The following is an 18,524-nucleotide window of genomic DNA, read 5'->3' as shown; positions in this document are numbered from 1 at the left end:
ATGTGGGACCTCTGAGGGCCTTTCCATTTCCCTCGTGGGTCCTCACAGCCCCTTTGCACAGGCTTTCCCTGGGCGGTGCTCACATTTGAAATTCACACTTCAGCTGCTCTGCTTTCCTTCCACAAAGAGTAACCAATTAGAATTAAAAGCAAGTCATATTTTGTAAATTTATTACCCATTGAGGCAGAAAACGAGTTTTCTAAACTAGTGTTTGTAAACAGAATTATTTCCGCTCCCTCAAGATGCACATATGTAACCTCAGTCTTAAGTATGTTCCTTTGATTCTTCTTCATGATGGTGAAGCCAAAAAGTGGTTTCTCCAGCTGGCAGTGGTGTTGTGTGCAGAGTTATTTTGCATGAGATTCATTTTCCGAGCCTCAGTTTTCCTATTTTTAAAATGGGGCCAATAATACCTGCCTTATATAGGGCTCTTGCAAGGATGGAATGAGACATGATGTATTGAAAGCCGTTTGTAAACCGTAAGGTAAAATCCACGTGTAAAATACGAAGGCCAGGGGATCCTGAGCAGGATGTATTCAGCTTAAGTTGCTGGTTTTGTTTTATTCTTGGTTAAACACAAAGACCAGAGTAGTCTTAGAATGCCCAGCAGAAAGTAGGGTGCAGCAGTGATGGGTAGAGTGGTGGCTGAGAGGTGGTGGTCTCCACGTACACTCGTGGGTGGGCTGGATGGAGCCAGGTGGGAGCTCAGGTCTGAAGGCGGGATTCAGGAGGGCGGGGGGGAGGGGAGCAAACTGAGGGCTGGACCCCCAGGCCATTTCTTCAGCCCAGGCCTTGGGGGACCAAAGAGTTTGTTAGACTTGACAGAGGTCTAGTTCTGCTCCCTTGGTTTTCTTTGTTGGGGCTTCTAGTAGCCTGGAAGTTTACTGTAATAGACTAGTGCTCTCTAAATGTTTTTGTAAAAATCACACCCTTTTTGATGGTACATTTATTCACTTACACTGTACCAACATATTGTATATATTGTATAATGCATTTGCTCATTTTTATTTACTTAATTTTTTTTGAGGCTGGAACAGACAAACTTTATTCAATGGCTAAAGAATGGAGAAACGGAACTTAGTTCTCAAATCAACTTCTCCATGCTCATTTTAAAAAATGAGATAAAAATGTAAAGTAGGTGAAAAGTGTAAAGATTTCTTCTTGCACGTCGACGGCTGTCCGATTATTGCTTTAGACATCCAGGCTAAGTGCGTCCAGGGAAGGGGCAGTTCCTGCCCTGTGTCTTCAGGGTCTCTGGGGCCCAGCCTTGGAGCGTGGCTTCTTGCAGCCAGGAGGGCTGTGGGCCCGCAGAGCTCAGTCACAACCGTCCCCCAAGGAGACACACCAGCCTGTGGCCTTGGCAGTGGCCCTGCTCTAACACCTGCCGCTGCTTCCCCGTCACACACCAGCTGAACTCAGAGCACGGAGCCCGCACACAAGGCTCTGGCAGCCACCTTGAGGATTCTGAGAACGCGCCCAGCAAGCGCGTAGTAGTATCTAAATTCCTTCATTAACACCTGCCCACAGCAGGCACTATCTAGTGCAGAGAGAAAATATCTTAACTACTACCGCAAAACTGGTCTATTTTCCCAGTAACTAACATGTAAAAGCCTCGTCTTAGTGGGAACAGTACAAGGTACGATTATAAAGAAAGGAGACCAATGTTTGTCATATGGGTGAGTCTCTAAAACACGGACATGTTATCTTATAGGTGCCATTATCTTAATAATAACAGCGGGCGATACCGATTGAGGTAAGGACATCTGTTGTCTCATTTAATCTTCACGACAACCCCGTACATGTAGGACCTATTCATCCATTCAACAGATACTTGAGCGTCTACTTGGTGATGGAGCTGCGAGGATACAGCGCACAAGAGGACAGCCCAGGTCCCCGAGCTCATGCAGCTCACAGGGTAGTGGGGAGCCAGACATAGCAGAGTCATGATTGTGGTGAGTAAATCAGGTCCTGGGTTAGCTGCAGGCTGGGATGGGCTTCTCAGGAAATGCTTCCGGAAGGAAGGGACACTTGGGCTGAGACAGAAGTTGGGGGTGGGGTGACCTTTGGCAGGAAAAAGTCGAGGCTCCTGGACAGTCCTTTGTACATCATTTTTTTGTCCTGAGAGGCCATTTAGGTGGACTTGTTCCTTTCCCAGGTAGATCATAAAACACCCGGAGGGCAGACTCTGTGACTAATTCCTTCTGACGTCCTTCACTGCACCCAGCATAAATCAGTCCCAATAAAAGTTGCTTGGCATGAATTGGTACACGAATGGATAGAGAAAAGATGTGGAAGGCATTACACCTTCCCTGTGATGTTTTTGGGATGTCCGTCAGCAAACGTTCATTGAATGTATCGTGTGTGTAGAGCATCTGTTAGGGGCTTTGAGATTAGGAGATAAAAACACACTCCAGCCCCTTGCCCTTTAAGAAGCTTGGAATCCGGTCTGTAGAGTGCACAAAATGAACACCCGAGCGTTCGAAACAGCTGGCAGAGCAGGTTGAGCAAGCCAGGGCACACCGGGTGCAGGCTGCCCCTGCCCCCAGCACGATCCACGGACTTCCATTGGGTCAGGCTTCCCAAGAACTCGCTGCCCTGCTCTGGGTGGCCAGGCACGCAGGAGGCAAGGGAGAGTCGAGGGACAGGCAGCCGAGGGGCGTGTGCAGAGGAGAGGCAGCCCGGCACCAGCGGCAGGCCCGGACTGCAGAGACTACGGCTAGTGGAGGAGAAAGTTGCTGAGTGGTCTTTTTCTCTGATGGTCTCATGCAGAACCTCGGGATTTAGGTATGTGGTTTGCAGTGCACGAGTCTCCTGTCCTCTCACCCTACCTCTCTCCTCACGTGATATTTATTCGTTGGTCGAAGAACTGAACAGCTCAGAGCACTGCTGTCCGCGTGTGGCTCTCCGCGCAGGTCACGGGGAGCCACACTTTCCCCGCCTCGGCTGTGTCCACCGCATCCGGCAGAGATTTGCAGACATAACATCATTAATAGCGACACGTATTTTTACAAGCTTTACCTCTTCAACACTCCACTCCGATATCCCCCATTGGAAATCATAGCTTCTTTAATGTCCTGCCGGCTGTGTGAAAAACAGGAATTTATGTAACAAGCCCTGCGCAGCAAACCTTTTCCTGTTCGGAAAAAAATTTTTTAATTGTTGGCAAAGTTAGGAGACAGCTCTGTTGCTCAAAGAGCGACCTGAAATGTCCTCTTAGGAAAATATGTAGCATAATGTTTTGATAAGTAAGGGATTGTTCTACATCCACTCCCCCCACCCCCCCCCCTTTTTTTTTTTTTTTTTGGTAAATCTAAGTGGTAAGTCAGCGTATGTCCCATCCGAGCTAGTGAATGCTTCCTGAACTTTTTCAAGATTTCATCATGACAGATTCTGCAGTCTTGTTAGAAATGTCCCCCAGGGACTTCCCTGGTGGCGCAGTGGTTAAGAATCTGCCTGCCAATGCCAGGGACACGGGTTCGAGCCCTGGTCTGGGAAGAGCCCACATGCCGCGGAGCAACTAAGCCCGTGAGCCACAACTGCTGAGCCTGTGCTCTAGAGCCCGCGAGCCACAACTACTGAGCCCATGTGCCATAACTACTGAAGCCTGCATGCCACAACTACTGAGCCTGCGCTCTAGAGTCCGCGAGCCACAACTACTGAGCCCGTGAGCCACAACTACTGAGCCTGCGCTCTAGAGCCCACGAGCCACAACTACTGAAGCCCGCGCACCTAGAGCCCATGCTCCGCAACAAGAGAAGCCATCACATTGAGAGGCCCGTGCACCGCAACGAAGAGTAGCCCCCGCTCACCGCAACTAGAGAAAGCCCATGCGCAGCAACGAAGACCCAACACAGCCAAAAAAAAAAAGAGAGAAAGGAATGACTTCCAGGCAAAAATAAGATTAAAAAAATGTCCCCCAATTGCAGTTGCAAATGATCTGATCTAATTATGTGAATCATAGAGCTGTGCTACCTCCTCCCCCAGGCAGTGCAGACAGCCAGGAAGCCACTATCTAGGAAGATCTTCCCCCTTTATCAGTTACTAAATGTGACAGGGACAGGAGTCAAGCTTCCTTTCCTCCAGAGATTTCATCGTCGCTTATCTGTGTTGCTGTTGTGTTCAAAGAACAAAATAGTCATGATGGAATATTGGGAGCACACAGTGTGTGTGTGTGTGTGTGTGTGTGTGTGTGTGTGTGTGTGTGTGTGTGTGTGTGTGTGTGTGTGTGTGTGTGTGTGTGTGTGTGTGTGTGTGTGCGAGCGCGCGTGCGTGCGTGTAAGTAAAACCTTCCCATAGGGTCTGGGGAATCTTATGGGGATGTATTTCATTGGGGAATTGCAGTGCTCGGCCTCTTTTAGAGGGTTCTTGTATGTCCACAAAGTCCTCATAGCCGGTCTTGAGCTGGGGATAGATCTGTAGGTGAGAAGGAAGAGGAGAATCTTGGCAACAGAAGAAAACCCTCACTGCCATCCACTTACATACCTGCCCAGCGTCCAGCCTGGAAGTCCCATTCAGGGCCATGGCTGACCCACACTCGCCTGGGCCTGGCAGAAGGGCTCGTCACATAGCCGCTGTGTTGCAATCCTTGGGTGGAGTGTAGTACAGAGGGTCAGAGGGCGTTCTGAAATGTGGATTTCTCAGCCGTGACTGTCCAGCCTCACTCTGACTTCTGCATCTCCTTTTAGAAAGTGAGATTTTTTTTTCCTTTGTTTTCTGCCTCCTTCTAATGAGGAAAATTGTGAACTCATAGTCTGTGTTGAGCCCTGGCCTGCCCTGCTGTGTGCCAAGGCTTTGTTCTGGCACAGTGATTGGCACTCAAGCATCTGCGTCCCACGGCGATGGCGTGAGGGTGTGGGTGTCGTGGCTGCATCCCGGGCGACCACAAATCCAGCCTGAGCCTTTCCGTGGTCAGGGAGGGGGGCCGCAGCAGTTCGGGGGGCTCGGTCGGCTGAGCCTTGCATTCAGTCGGCAGAGGAAGCCAGGGAAGTCTGGGGGCCACATAGCACACACAGCCCTGCTCCAGGTCCCCGTCCCTGGACTTGGGATCAGGGCCCTGATGATGGAGCCTCCTGCGTGCCCTGTCCTGTGCTGGGGCAAAAAAATCTATCAGAGAAGCTCCCTCCTCCTCGGGAGCCCCCTTTTCCTTGTCCACGCGTCCCAGAGGCTCTCCAGATGCTGTCAGTCTCGCCGTGTGTCCGTGTAAGTGGCAAATGTGCCATCCGAAGAGAATTTGCAGTAGTTCTAGGCGTGATGGAGTGGAAAGGGGTTCGATAGCACTTTGTTGTGGAGTGCTACTTGCGTAGCAAATCCAAGTGGTTTTAAAACCAGTTCCTGTAATTTCCCTGCAAAATAGAGCTATATAAAAGAAGGTGTTTATAATAATGCTCATTTAACTTTGTTCCCTGGTTAAATTAAGACACAGATACTGTTTTTAAGATACGATACTGTTTTCCCTTTACTGATTTGAGCTCTCACGTAGTGACTGTACAGTTTGAAATCTATACCGTAAACTCTTTCAAAACTTGACTCGTCTTCCATGTGATACGTGTCTGTATTGAATAGTGGGTTTTCCAATTGGAGGAGTATTGTATTTCTAACATGGTGCTTTGCTTTACAGAATTCAATTCGCCATAATCTGTCCCTACACAGCAAGTTTATTCGAGTGCAGAATGAAGGAACTGGAAAAAGCTCCTGGTGGATGCTTAATCCAGAGGGAGGCAAGAGTGGGAAATCCCCCAGGAGAAGAGCCGCCTCCATGGACAACAACAGTAAATTTGCTAAGAGCCGAGGCCGAGCTGCCAAGAAAAAAGCATCCCTCCAATCTGGCCAGGAGGGTGCCGGGGACAGCCCAGGCTCTCAGTTTTCTAAGTGGCCTGCAAGCCCTGGCTCTCACAGCAATGACGACTTTGATAACTGGAGTACATTTCGCCCTCGAACTAGCTCGAATGCTAGTACTATCAGTGGGAGGCTTTCTCCCATCATGACCGAGCAGGACGACCTCGGGGACGGGGACGTGCACTCTCTGGTGTACCCGCCGTCGGCTGCAAAGATGGCCTCCACTCTGCCCAGTCTGTCTGAGATCAGCAGTCCTGAGAACATGGAAAACCTTTTGGATAATCTCAACCTTCTCTCATCACCAACGTCATTAACTGTTTCAACCCAGTCTTCGCCGGGCACCATGATGCAGCAGACACCATGCTACTCGTTTGCGCCGCCAAACACCAGTCTGAATTCACCCAGTCCAAACTACCAAAAATACACGTACGGCCAGTCCAGCATGAGCCCTTTGCCCCAGATGCCTATGCAAACGCTTCAGGACAGCAAATCGAGTTATGGAGGCATGAGTCAGTATAACTGTGCACCGGGACTCTTGAAGGAGTTACTTACTTCCGACTCTCCTCCCCACAATGACATTCTGACACCAGTTGACCCTGGGGTGGCTCAACCCAGCAGCCGAGTCCTTGGCCAGAATGTGTTGATGGGCCCTAATTCGGTCATGCCAGCCTATGGCAGCCAGGCATCTCATAGCAAAATGATGAACCCCAGCTCCCACACCCACCCTGGACACGCTCAGTCGACGTCTGCGGTTAATGGGCGTGCCTTGCCCCACGCGGTGAGCACCATGCCCCACACCTCTGGTCTGAGCCGCTTGGCCCCAGTGAAGACAGCTTTACAAGTGCCTCTGCCCCACCCCATGCAGATGAATGCCCTGGGGGGCTACTCCTCCGTGAGCAGCTGCAACGGCTACGGCAGGATGGGCATTCTCCACCAGGAGAAGCTCCCCAGTGACTTGGACGGCATGTTTATCGAGCGCTTGGACTGTGACATGGAGTCCATCATCCGGAACGACCTCATGGATGGAGATACGTTGGATTTTAACTTTGACAATGTGTTGCCCAACCAAAGCTTCCCACACAGTGTCAAGACGACGACACACAGCTGGGTGTCAGGCTGAGAGCGAGCGAGTGAGCAGGTAAGAGCACCCTGATATCAAAAGGCCTTCTGAAAACAGGACTTAAAAGAGAGGAAACCCAGTACCTTGCCTTGTATCTTCCATGGTCGGGGAGTTTTGGATGGCAGCTGGCCGCCCCTTGCCGAGAGGCATCTTTTATCATTCATCCTCCACCCCTTTTGCAGCTTATAAATTTTCCTCTGGAGCTTAAACATAAGGAAACTTTTCCTCTAACTGCTTTAGAGAGTTTCTTTCGACAGTTAGACTAGATGGCTGCATCTTTAGTAACTCTTCAATAAGTGAATGCATTTGATACAAATCAAACGCTGAAGGGTTTTTTGAAGTGGAATTTTCTCCCACTGAGTGATTTCAGAGCTGTTTGAGAAAGTCCAGCCCCCCTGCAGTTTGTCTGTCACCCTAATATGTTGAGTTGAGTTGATTTTAATTTGGCTGTACATTCAATGAGTGTGTGTGTGTATGTGTTTTCTTTCCTAGGCTACACTTAAAAGTACTTCAGATTGTCTGACAGCAGGAACTGAGAGAAGCAGTCCAAAGATGTCCTTCACCCTACCTTTTCGTTTTCTTGATTTAAAAAAAAAGAAAAAAAGTGTTTCTTTTTTCCTTTCGTCAGACTTGGCAGCGAAGACACTTTTCCTGTACAGGATGTTTGCCCGATGTTTGCAGGTTACGTGCTGCTGTAGATAAGGACTGTGCCATTGGAAATTTCATTACAATGAAGTGCCAAACTCACTACACCATAAAATTGCAGAAAAGACTTTTGGATCCTGGTGTGCTTTCAAGTTTTTGTATATAAGCCGTAGCTACAGAGTTGTATTTGTGTGCATTTTTGTTTTTTTAAATATTCATTTGGTCCAAGGAAAGTTTCTACTCTTTTTGTAATACTGTGATGGTCTCATGTCCTTGATAAGTTAAACTTCTGTTTGTACGACCTGTATTCTGCTGAACTGATGAATGACAAAGAACCAAGCTCTCCATTCTGCACCTCCTTGAACAGCTCTGGACCTGTTCACATTGCCACATAATTCACAGGAGAACCAATAGCCTGTTGTCCATCTGCTGGATTAATGGACTTATCAAAACTCTTTTGGAAAAAAAAAAAGAATAGAAAATAGGTTAAACGCCAGCCTTGTACAAGTCTTTTCTATTTTTTTTTGTTTGTTTTGTTTGTTTGTTTATTTTGTTATTTGCAAATTTGTACAAACACTTAAATGGTTCTAATTTCCAGATGAATGATTTTTGATGTTATTGTTGGGACTTGAGATCATTTTTGGAATAGATATTGAACTGTAATGTTTTCTTAAAACTAGAGTCTACTTTGTTACATAGTCTGCTTGTAAATTTGTGGAATCCCAGATATTTGAAGCAGCATCCGTAATTTTCATTTTGTATATCTAACTGGATTAGTACTAATTTTATACGTGCTTAACTGGTTTGTACACTTTGGGATGCTACTTGGTGATGTTTCTGACTAATCTTACAATCATTGTAATTAGTACTTGCACACTCAACATTTCTGGCCCTATCTTGGCAGGAGAGTGCTGTATAGTTATGAACATTTTGTGTTTCACGTTTAGGAGAACTTGATATGTTTTTATGTATGTGTTTTTTAAAAATTCCATCCGCTTCTACTATCCTGTGAATTAAGCATAGCACCCAGCATCGACTCTTCTGATGGATGCCTGTATTCTCTTTGTTTCCAATACTCCTGGCGGGGGGCCTCGTAATATTTGTAGATCAGAAGGGGAGATCCACATCTAAAACAGTGCTCCTTTCTCAAGCTGGGGGTTTGATCAACTTAACCTTTTTGAGCTGAGCTTCAGCAAAAGTTTTCCCTCGTTAATACTGTGCTCTTCCTGGTCTAGGTGGAGGTTGGTTTTGCAGCTCTGCCTTGAAGAATTAGGTCCACACTCATGCTTCATCCCTCTTTCCCTCTGTCCTTGGGCTACTTGGCATACTGTGGAAGGCTGAGTCGGAGCGGGGAATTTTTAAGTGGCACTTGAGTGATTTTTATAATGTTTTGTGTTCATGAGTGCAGATGGCTACCAAATGGAATAGAACTTGTTTAAAAATTGGGGCAATGGGGCTTCCCTGGTGGCGCAGTGGTTGAGAGTCCGCCTGCCGATGCAGGGGACGCGGGTTCCTGTCCTGGTCCAGGAGGATCCCACATGCCGCAGAGCGGCTGGGCCCGTGAGCCATGGCCGCTGGGCCTGCGCGTCCGGAGCCTGTGCTCTGCAGCGGGAGAGGCCACAGCAGTGAGAGCCCCACGTACCGCACCAAAAAAAAAAAAAAAAAATTGGGGCAATGAATTTGAAAACCAGCAAACCAGCTGTAAGTGGTATATTTTAATTTATTTTAAAAAGCCTTAGCGTAAGTTAAGAATTGGAGAGTTTCTTCTGCCTTTAGCAACCCCAATTATAATTCTGATCATTATGTTGTAATACTGATATTTTCCAATTACCTGTACTGATAGACCAAGTTAATTGGCTTTGCGTGCCATTTAATCCATCGGTGTGTTCAAGTCATGTGGAACGCCCAGAATCCACACAATAAAAGGAACAGGTGCACAAAAACGTTCCTCTGGCCTTCTTGAGAAGGCTCTGATTTCTGTGAACCCAGCCCACTTCACACTTGCTGTGTCTTGCCTGTGAGTTGCGTCTCTGTTGGCTTGGTTTTTCCTCCGTGTTTAACAAGAACACAGGTGTGCTGATGGCGCTCTCCTCCAGGAGACAGGCTCTACTGTAAGCTCCCACAGTGACTTCTGTGCTTCTGAAGATTCACTAAACAGCCGCCTCTCTGGCCATCTTCATTGTTGGCCACTCCAAAGTAAGTCTGGTCATAGAAAGCCTAGTTCTTCTGAGCAGTGCCTCCTGCACGCGTGCTAGAGCTCGCTGGAGCCAGAGTACTCGTGTTCCCCTCTGGGTCCACCTGCCACCACTCCCCGCCTCCCAGGCATCACACGGTGAGACTCCCCACCGCCTTCTTCATTGAAGAGGCAACCGTAGCTACAAATCACTGTTAAAATCTTACTACTTCGTAGAGTGACTTTTAAAAAGATGTTGCTTCCTCTTGAGTCTGTGTAAATATCTTTTTTTTTTCCTTCAAATTTTTCTTTGTGTTGAAATTCTAACAGGAATCCTGGGTAGCTCTCCGGGGTACAGTGAAGTCCAGTGAAAGGCACCTTGTCTATTTTGAAAACAAACATTATGTGACCTCTAGTAATTCTTTTTCTGTAAGAATACTGACTTTCTGGAGTAATGAGTATATCAGTTATTGTACATGATTGCTTTGTGAAATGTGCAAATGATATCACCTATGCAGCCTTGTTTGATTTATTTCCTCTGGTTTGTACTGTTATTAAAAGCATATTGTATTATAGAGCTATTCAGATATTTTAAATATAAAGTATTGTTTCCGTAATATAGACGTATGGAATATATTTAGGTCATAGATGTGTTACTTGGAAAGTTCTGCTTTGACAAACTGACAAAGTCTAAATTAATTAGCAAATGTTGTACCCCAGTGAGCAGTAAATCAGTGAAACATCCCCAAAAGAGGAGAAAGACACTTAAAATGGAAACAGTTCCCCCAAAATATGCGATTTGGACTCGTTCAGCTGCTGGATATATGTTACCAGTCCTCCCCTCCCACCCACCATTCCCCAACCCCCAACTGGAAATTCTTACATTCAGCTCCTAAGAGTTCTTAATTTATAACTGACTTTTAAACAAGAAGTTTCTCTTGTGGTTTTAGTTTGGGAGTAACCATTCAGTAAAAGTTGCAGTGTGGTTTATGCAAACAGAACAGCCTAGCATTACTCTTGGCCTCCTCCCTGACGGGGGCGGGGGGCTGACAGCCTGGCGGCGTGGCCAGGTGCGGCCACGTCCATCCCGTCGGGACGCAGTCACTCCCGCCCACATTTCGCTACTCGAGTTTAGTACCAGGTTCCACGTTCCCGTTCCCATACTCTCTGAGAAGTGCCTGATGATGCTGATGTACTTACACAAGAACAATCTTTGCTGTTACTGTATAAAGCCATAAATGTACATAAATTATGTTTAAATGGTTTGGTGTCATTCTTTTCTAGTTGTGCAGAATAAGCTCTTTATTAGGTTTATGGGGGGGGTTGTTTTTCTGTTTTTTCATGTTTCGCTCTCACGTGAGTTAAAACCTTGTCAGCCCACAGTGCCATGGTTTATTCAAATCTGGTATTTCTTTGGGGGGTGGTGGAAACAGTCCCTCTGGGACCACACTATAGTCCCCAAGAATTGAAGAGCAAGTAGACTCCCTGGTAACAAACCACCCTGGAGCACTTCATCCGTGGAGCGTCTGACACTACGTCTGCCGCAGAAATGACCAGGCATATGAGATCTCGTGTTGGAATAGGTGGAGCTGAAGGTAGAAACACCTGAAGGGCAGGCTGGGGAGGGCCCTGGCTAGGAGGTCAGCGAGCAGGCGTGGGTGGTGTGGTGGGAGCAGTGGCTTCCCAAGGCCACATGAAGGGCGCGCTGTGCCTTCCACTCAGTGTCTGCAGATGGAGGTTTCTTTGTTCGCTTTTTTTTCAGAAAATGCCCGAGGAATGAGCTGGGATTAGATTAATGATGGTTAAATCCAGGATTAAAACCAGGATTAAGTCCCGTCTCTCCATGCTTCTGACTCTTTTGCTAGGCAAGGGAACGTCCAGATGAGTTGGAGTAGGAAAAGGGAAATAGGTCATTCTAATGTTTGTCTGTTTAGACACTGGAAGATCAGTCCAGCTTCCAGGGTTTTTGTTTTTCGTTTTTTCCTTCCTTCCTTTCAGCAATGGAACCCTTGCTTTAAAAGACACGATAGTCAGAAGCCCAGAGTGTGGAACAGATAAAAGCATCTACCCCCAGACCTGGGTCTTGTGCATAGATGACTTTGAAAAGTGATCTAGTCCAAATGCAGGAAAACGCCTTGATTGCACCACCAGAACTCAAACCAGCAGGCTCCTTTCAAAATCCTCTGTACATATACCTAAAATCACGCACCTGGTGTCATTCATTAAGACCAGTTCCCACGTTTTAACATCAGTTGATGAGAGGAAGCAACACAGTGGGAGGCGACAGATCCCATGGTTGGAGCTTGATGGTTAACGTGGAGGGAGAAACTTCCTTCCTCGGAAAGTATCTAGGCCCCTGCTGTGACCAGAGACTGACGGACTGTTTCTTGACCTGTGGACCTGCCACACTGAAGGACTTTGCCTTGGCTATTGTTTCTCCACGTTGGGGCTGACCTACTGTAACAATGATGGTGCTGGTTAAACTTACACCCGTTGGTGTGGTTAGGTAGGTGGAAGGCTGTTCCAAGAGACGTATTGCACTAAGTGGCAGTCTTGGCAGTAGTCACTGTCACGTAGACGTTGAACCTTGTATCATCTGTTAGTGTTCCTCGTGGGTCATGAGCCTGCAGCCAGGCTGGGCCATGACCTCTACAATGAGAGCGTGTTCATGTTAGGTTTCCTTATTCTCATTTATTATTTCGTGTAGAAAATTACCCTGGTGATCACATGGATACATGGTCTCTAGGATGTTTTCCAGTTTAAGTAACTGGAAAATGAGTGAAGTTAGTGTGGAATGGAAAGGGAGGTCTGTGCTGGCATGAAAGAATGAGGAAGGCAGGTAGTCCTGGGTGGTGGTGGGTAATCCGGATGTGAGATGGAGACAGCCGAGGTACAAGCTGCAGGTGAGGGGCAGGCCTTTGGATCCTTTGACCAGAGGAAGCTGCAGAGTGGCATTGGGCATCTAGAGGTTCAAGAGAGAACTTCTAGTTTTGCAGGTGGCTGGGAGAGGAGGCTTTCTATGCAGATCCCAGGCTTCGCCAACATGGCTGTGAGAGGGAGAAGCTGCATCCTTGAGAAGGCATTCACCTGTTAAGGAGAAAAAAGCAAGATGGAGGCCAACTTTCTTAGGCCAACTTTCCTCAGCTTGACTGGTAGCAGGATACTGTTTTCAACCCTACTGCCCATGAACTCAAAGGCACAGTTGAAACTTCTTGGCATTAGTACTTTTATCACGTTCATGTCTTCGAAAAGTGAAAGTCTTGTTTGCACTGGCAGCCACTGGTGGAAAGTAGAGATTTACATCCTCCAGGAAGAAAGAGGGCAACTTTTGGGGGGCTTGTTAGTCATTCTTCACATTTCCTTCCACGAGCTCCAATCCCTGACAAGCAACTTTCAGAGTGCCCATAAAACTTAAAATTGCCTAAGATGGTAACCCACTGGCTGGAGTTTCTGCAAACCCACTCTGGGGATTGTAACGTTACTAAAATTGCTGCTCCAGTGAGGTGATCTTAGCTGCTTAGAACAGAGCTCACAGTGGGCCATTTTAACACAGATTTCTCTCTCTGGTGAATTGGGATAGAGGACGGTCTGCTTTGCACTTTGGTTGCAAACTGGTTCGAGAACAAACCAGAGATGCCCACGGCTTAGTCTGTGCTGCTGGCAGGGACACTCGGAGTCTTTGCAGAGCAGTGAGCTTCCCTGATGCGTGGGCAGTGATTTCCCCACAGATGAGGTAAGTTGAGGATACCTTCTACGTGCCTCACTGGTTTGATGTGAGGATTGGAGGATGAGGTAATGTCTGCACATGACTTCCCCTGTCAGGGGAAAAGCCTCAACTTAGGAGTTGGTGTCAGCATAGGTAATGGTAGGCCTTGGAGATTGGTTTCCTTAGTGGGGCTTCTGGACAGTCAGCATTTCCCCGCAGGGTAAGTGGAAGAGCTGCTTGGCTCATTTCCATGGTTTTTCTGTATTCCCATTTGCAGGCCTCCATGTTTACACAGGGGAGTGGGTAGACATTTTACCAGACCCAAACTCCAGGAGAGTCCATAACCTCTCCTTGGTAACTCTAGAAGCACTTAGTAAGTTGTAAACCCATTATGTGCCCAATACAAACTAGGTGAGATACTTGTTTCCCAAGAACAAGTGGACCTATATTAAGACAATTGAGAGACATTTGTAGACCTCACCCTACTCATGTGCACCCAGAGGCTATGGAGGACGTCAGCGCCATGTGCCTTTATAGGCTAACTTGTAAGATAGGGAATGAGGAGAGGAGAGGGCTAGGCTGAGGATGAGGAGGCCTCGTGGTGTGCTGGAGCCCGATCGCCCATTTCACAGGAGCTGATGCTTAAGTGTGCAGGAATTTTGTGAGCCGATTTCGGGTAGCACCATTATTTGCAATTAACTTAGATAAACTTACTAAGTTACATTTAAAAACAAAGGCAGTAAATACTCAAAACTCATCATGTCCTCGTGAGCTACAGGTGGCTCTTGTCTGCCCTTGAAGTAAATATTTGCCCTGGTTGTATCTTATGATGGGGATGCTCCCACTGCTGGTGCTGAAGCTGAGCAAAGTTTCAGTTTCATAAATAGAGTTTGAACGAGGGTGGGAAATGGCTTAACAATAAATCATATCAGTTGTTTGTATTTTTTTGGCGGGGGGCCGTGCTGCACAGCTCGTGGGATCTTAGTTCCCGACCAGAGATCGAACCTGGGCCCTCGGCAGTGAGAGCGCGGAGTCTTACCACTGGACCGCCAGGGAAGTCCCATGTCCGTTAAATTTATTGAGAAAACAAATTTATTAAGAAAAGAGTTAGTGGATTGGGACGCAAGTCCCTTTGTCAAATCCTGGCTAAATTGCCATCACCGCCATATGTTGGCTACAGATGAAAGAGTTTGCCAAAAATCAATTGGCCTGATAGAGTTTACAGTAAAGACTGTTTGTATATTTTGTTATTTATAGATTGTGTGCTGCATATTCTTTATATCAGTAAATTCGTAATAAACTTATATACATATATGCAGGCATATGTTACATGTGCAGCTCCATGCTGCCTCCACGGAGCAGGTTAAACATTGACCAGTGCACCACTGACGGGTGTAACGAAGGCATTAAAGGACTGGCAGTTTGGATGACGGAGGAGAACAGGTGGAATGGCAGTGAGAGAGGGAGAGAACAGGAGGTGGTCTCAAGGTCCAGGGTGTGGTCACGCCCGTCGGTGATTGACAGGCAGTGAGGATGGGGCCCTAGAGGGGAAGAGGTCGGGGAAGAGGAAGCCTGAAGATTGCATGGGGCGTGCAAATTAGAGCCAACAGAAGGGACAGCAGAGCCGGGGTGGAGAGGAAGTCTCAACTCCAAGTGCCCAAGCCTTTAATCTGGGGGAGGAACCAAGTTGCAGGTAGATGTCCGTGGCTAGGAAAGGTACACAAGGGAGTAGCTGAATGCCCTAAGCATCGACAGAGGTTTTTAATTTTTAAAATTTATTATTATTATTTGCCATGCCGCATGGCTTTCGGGATCTTAGTTCCCCGACCAGGGATCGAACCCGGGCCCTCGGTAGTGAAAGTACGGAGTCCTAACCACTGGATGGACAGGGAATTCCCCAACAGAAGTGTTTTGGAACAGGAGGGTGGAAGGGGAAGATTCTGGAGCTGGGAAAGGAATACAAAAGGATGCCAGTTCTGCTTTGGGGACTCGTGATGGTTTGCCAAATGGAAATAATCACACCTGCTCAACTGGAGTTACCGAGGGAAACAAATGACCCGAGTTAAGACCCTATCACAGTGCCTGGCACATTAGAAAGGGCTCACAAAATAGTGGTGACCAGACATTCTGGTTTGGCCGAGACAGGCTTGGGCTAATTGTGCCCAGCACAATTATTATTAGCTGTTCTTGTCAAGTGTTTGGGTGGTTAATTATATGTTCGACCTATCAGCAAATGACTGTTTTCCAGTTAATTACTTCCTAGAACCCTCACTTCACAGTGGACATACCAAGAGTCCCCCCTGGAAGAAGCAGTCTCTGGCTGGAGGGTTTTTCTTCTAAAGGAATGTTAGCCCGGTGTCTGAATAGCATAGGTTAATCTAAGGCGTACAAGGTCTTTCCCTACCTTCTTCCGCATTCTCATCTCTTCCACCCTATGTACCAGTCACGCCCAACAGCCATTCCCTTTTATGCTTCCAGCTGTTTCACATGCTGGAAGATTTTGTCTGGAATGCCTTTCTCCTCCTTTCCTTGTCAACAAGGTACAGCTCAAAGCCTCCTCCTACCCTTCAAGGCCCTCGTAGCAGAGTCGTTCCTTGCACAGGTGGGCTAGATGGTTCTCAGGACTCCTTTTCCAAATGCAGGCACGTGTCTTTGTTTAGCTCTGGCTCCATCATAATAATCCTCAATAGTCCTCCCTAGGCAGCCCTCTAGCCATCCTGCCGAGAAGTTCAGAGCCCAGCCTGACTGACTTGGGTCATCACCAGGCTCCCAGTGAGGCTAAAGCAACTGGTCAGTGCTTGCCACTGGACACAGCCAAAGGCATTCCTCTAGGGTGAGCCCGTCTGCGTCGGCCTACATTCCAACAAGTTAAAAGCAGACCAAGAAGCCCAAGGTATTTGGACAAGTCTGGAGCTGCTGTTCACTTTCTTCAACCAAGGAAAGCTCAAAGGCAAGAGAGGGGATGTGACCAGTGATGAAATGGGATCATTGGCTTTCCTTCCAGCCAGCCATCCCCACAGGCTGCTGAGTCCTCCCTCTCCGTATACCTCTTCTCTGGGCTCAGGAACCAGGGTCAGTCCCCTTTGCTTAGTTCCCACCTCCAAAATTGCCAATAACAAGACTGAAATGCCAGTTTATCTGCTTACCCTCCGGAGGGTTGTACGTCTATAGAAATGGCTAGGTTGTGTCAATCCTGGAACAGTCCTAGCCTCTCCACTTAAAAAAACAGGCACAGCTGGTCACCCTGAGATAGTTGCTGACTTGTTTTCACAGAACCTGGCCGGAGAAAGACACTGTCATTTGTAATTTTTGCCTTGGTGTTGTGTCATTGGATTGTCTCCACTTTTCCCCTACCGAAAGGAATTAGACAAAATAGGTGGGTTTTGCATTCTGATTATAAAATAATATATTGAAATTAATTTGAAATATTCAAATATTTTTTGAAATACAATGTTATTCTGAAAGGAATGTAATCATTCTCCTTTACAAGATAACAGTTTTTCCTACCTCAATTCACCACATGTACCAAAGCAATGACTTGGTAAAAAGGAGACATTTCCTGAAGTTAGGCAATTCTGTTTAGAAGTACGTGTGAAGTTGTGATAAACACACCCTGAATAGAAAATTTCATTTATTCTTAAGTATCTTATGAGATCTCAACAGTTGTGAGAGCCCTATGGGCTGTATTTTAGATTAGTATTATCTTTAATGTTCCAGTTCCCTTTTGACTCCTTTTTTTCTTTGTCTTAATTGATATTCCATTAAAAGCATGAATAATTTTCAAAAGCCTGGATTGGACTGGCTGGGGGCATTTAACAGCTGTATGGAATCTCATGTAACTATCATGTGCCTTTCTTTGGAAACAACAATTGTCCTTGTCTTTTGTAAGAAAATCACATGATTAAAAAAATAGATGGCTAGCAATAATTCTCTTGTCACTTGGTTACTGGCAGGAGTAGGAATAGGGAGGAAGACGTAAGAAAAATGCATTCTTGGATCCCTTAGCCACACCAATCTGCAAACCTTCCTGGAGTAAATAATTTCCTTTGTCATTTCTGGGTAACTAAAAAAAGGCTTCAGAATGTTTCCAGGCTTGGGCATTCAGTTGTGTAATACTTTTGGAGTCTGAGTTACCTTACTTTGCTCCAAGAGTTGGCTCAAAACCCAGCCATCGTCCCCCCTACTGGATCTGAGTGTCAGAGAAACTGATATCAGCTGAATGAATGAAAATTCAGTCTTTATTATGGACAATAATACTCCCTCTGGGATTAGACTTTCTTAATATTCTTGACAGCAAAAAGAAGTTTGTATCAGCTTTGGATCCCACAGATGCTGTTTTGACCTAATCGTCTTGAGATGAAGCCTGACTCTGTGTCAAATATCCCCACCTGGGAAGGGAGCTGCCGGCTTCCACTGCAGAGAGCCTGCCCACGTGGGGAAGGGGAAGGCCTCCTGCCACCTTCTAGATTCCAGAGAGTGAGTGTTCCAAATACGGAGTGTTTGAAAGCTGTAGGGCTGGTCATTGCCCAGCACAAAAAAAGTGTTGGAATTGAGTGCTTCTCTGAGAAATGAGCCAATGTTATTTTCCAGGGCAGTTCCAAGACTTATGGAAGAAAAACTATAATTAAGGAAAGTGGGTGGATTATTAGGAAAGGTTTGTTTCTTCCAAAGGTTTTGTGATCTTAGTAGCATTTTGCATGTACCATACCTAGCATCTGCTGAAGTTAGTTCCTCAGCCTCCCTTTGAATTAAAATGAGCAGAGGAAACCCACTCTGTATGGATCACAGACTAGGGAAGATGTCTAGAGACCCCGAGGAAACTTGCTGAAGTAAGACACGGTGTTTCTCAAAGTGTAAACTACCAATTGTGGGCAACAGAATAATTTGGGAAGATTTGTAAAAATGCAAATTCCTGGGCTCCTCCTCAGACCTGTGGATTCAGGAATCTGGGATGGGAGGAAGGGGGGATATGATGGCTGAGAAATCTGCATTTTAATTATTCCAGGTGATTTTTGTGAACACTGAAATTTGAGAACCACCACCAG

General features: G+C 46.7%; 1 protein-coding gene across 1 annotated transcript in view; it reads left to right on the top strand.

The window, feature by feature from the left end:
* FOXO1 (forkhead box O1) overlaps positions 1–11,036 on the top strand; it is a 92,971-nt gene extending 81,935 nt beyond the window's left edge. Inside the window, exons 2-3 of the mRNA XM_081214979.1 lie at positions 5,618–6,973; positions 7,448–11,036. Of these exons, the coding sequence (XP_081071105.1) occupies positions 5,618–6,955 (1,338 nt within the window). The 3' untranslated portion in view covers positions 6,956–6,973; positions 7,448–11,036. The remainder of the gene's footprint in view (positions 1–5,617; positions 6,974–7,447) is intronic.
* The last annotated feature ends 7,488 nt before the right edge of the window (positions 11,037–18,524 follow it).

Source organism: Mesoplodon bidens (genome assembly GCF_964165515.1).
Source record: "Mesoplodon bidens genome assembly, chromosome: 17".
NCBI lineage: Eukaryota > Metazoa > Chordata > Mammalia > Artiodactyla > Ziphiidae > Mesoplodon > Mesoplodon bidens.
Note: the sequence above shows the minus strand (reverse complement) of the source record. Positions and strands in the feature narration are given on the sequence as shown.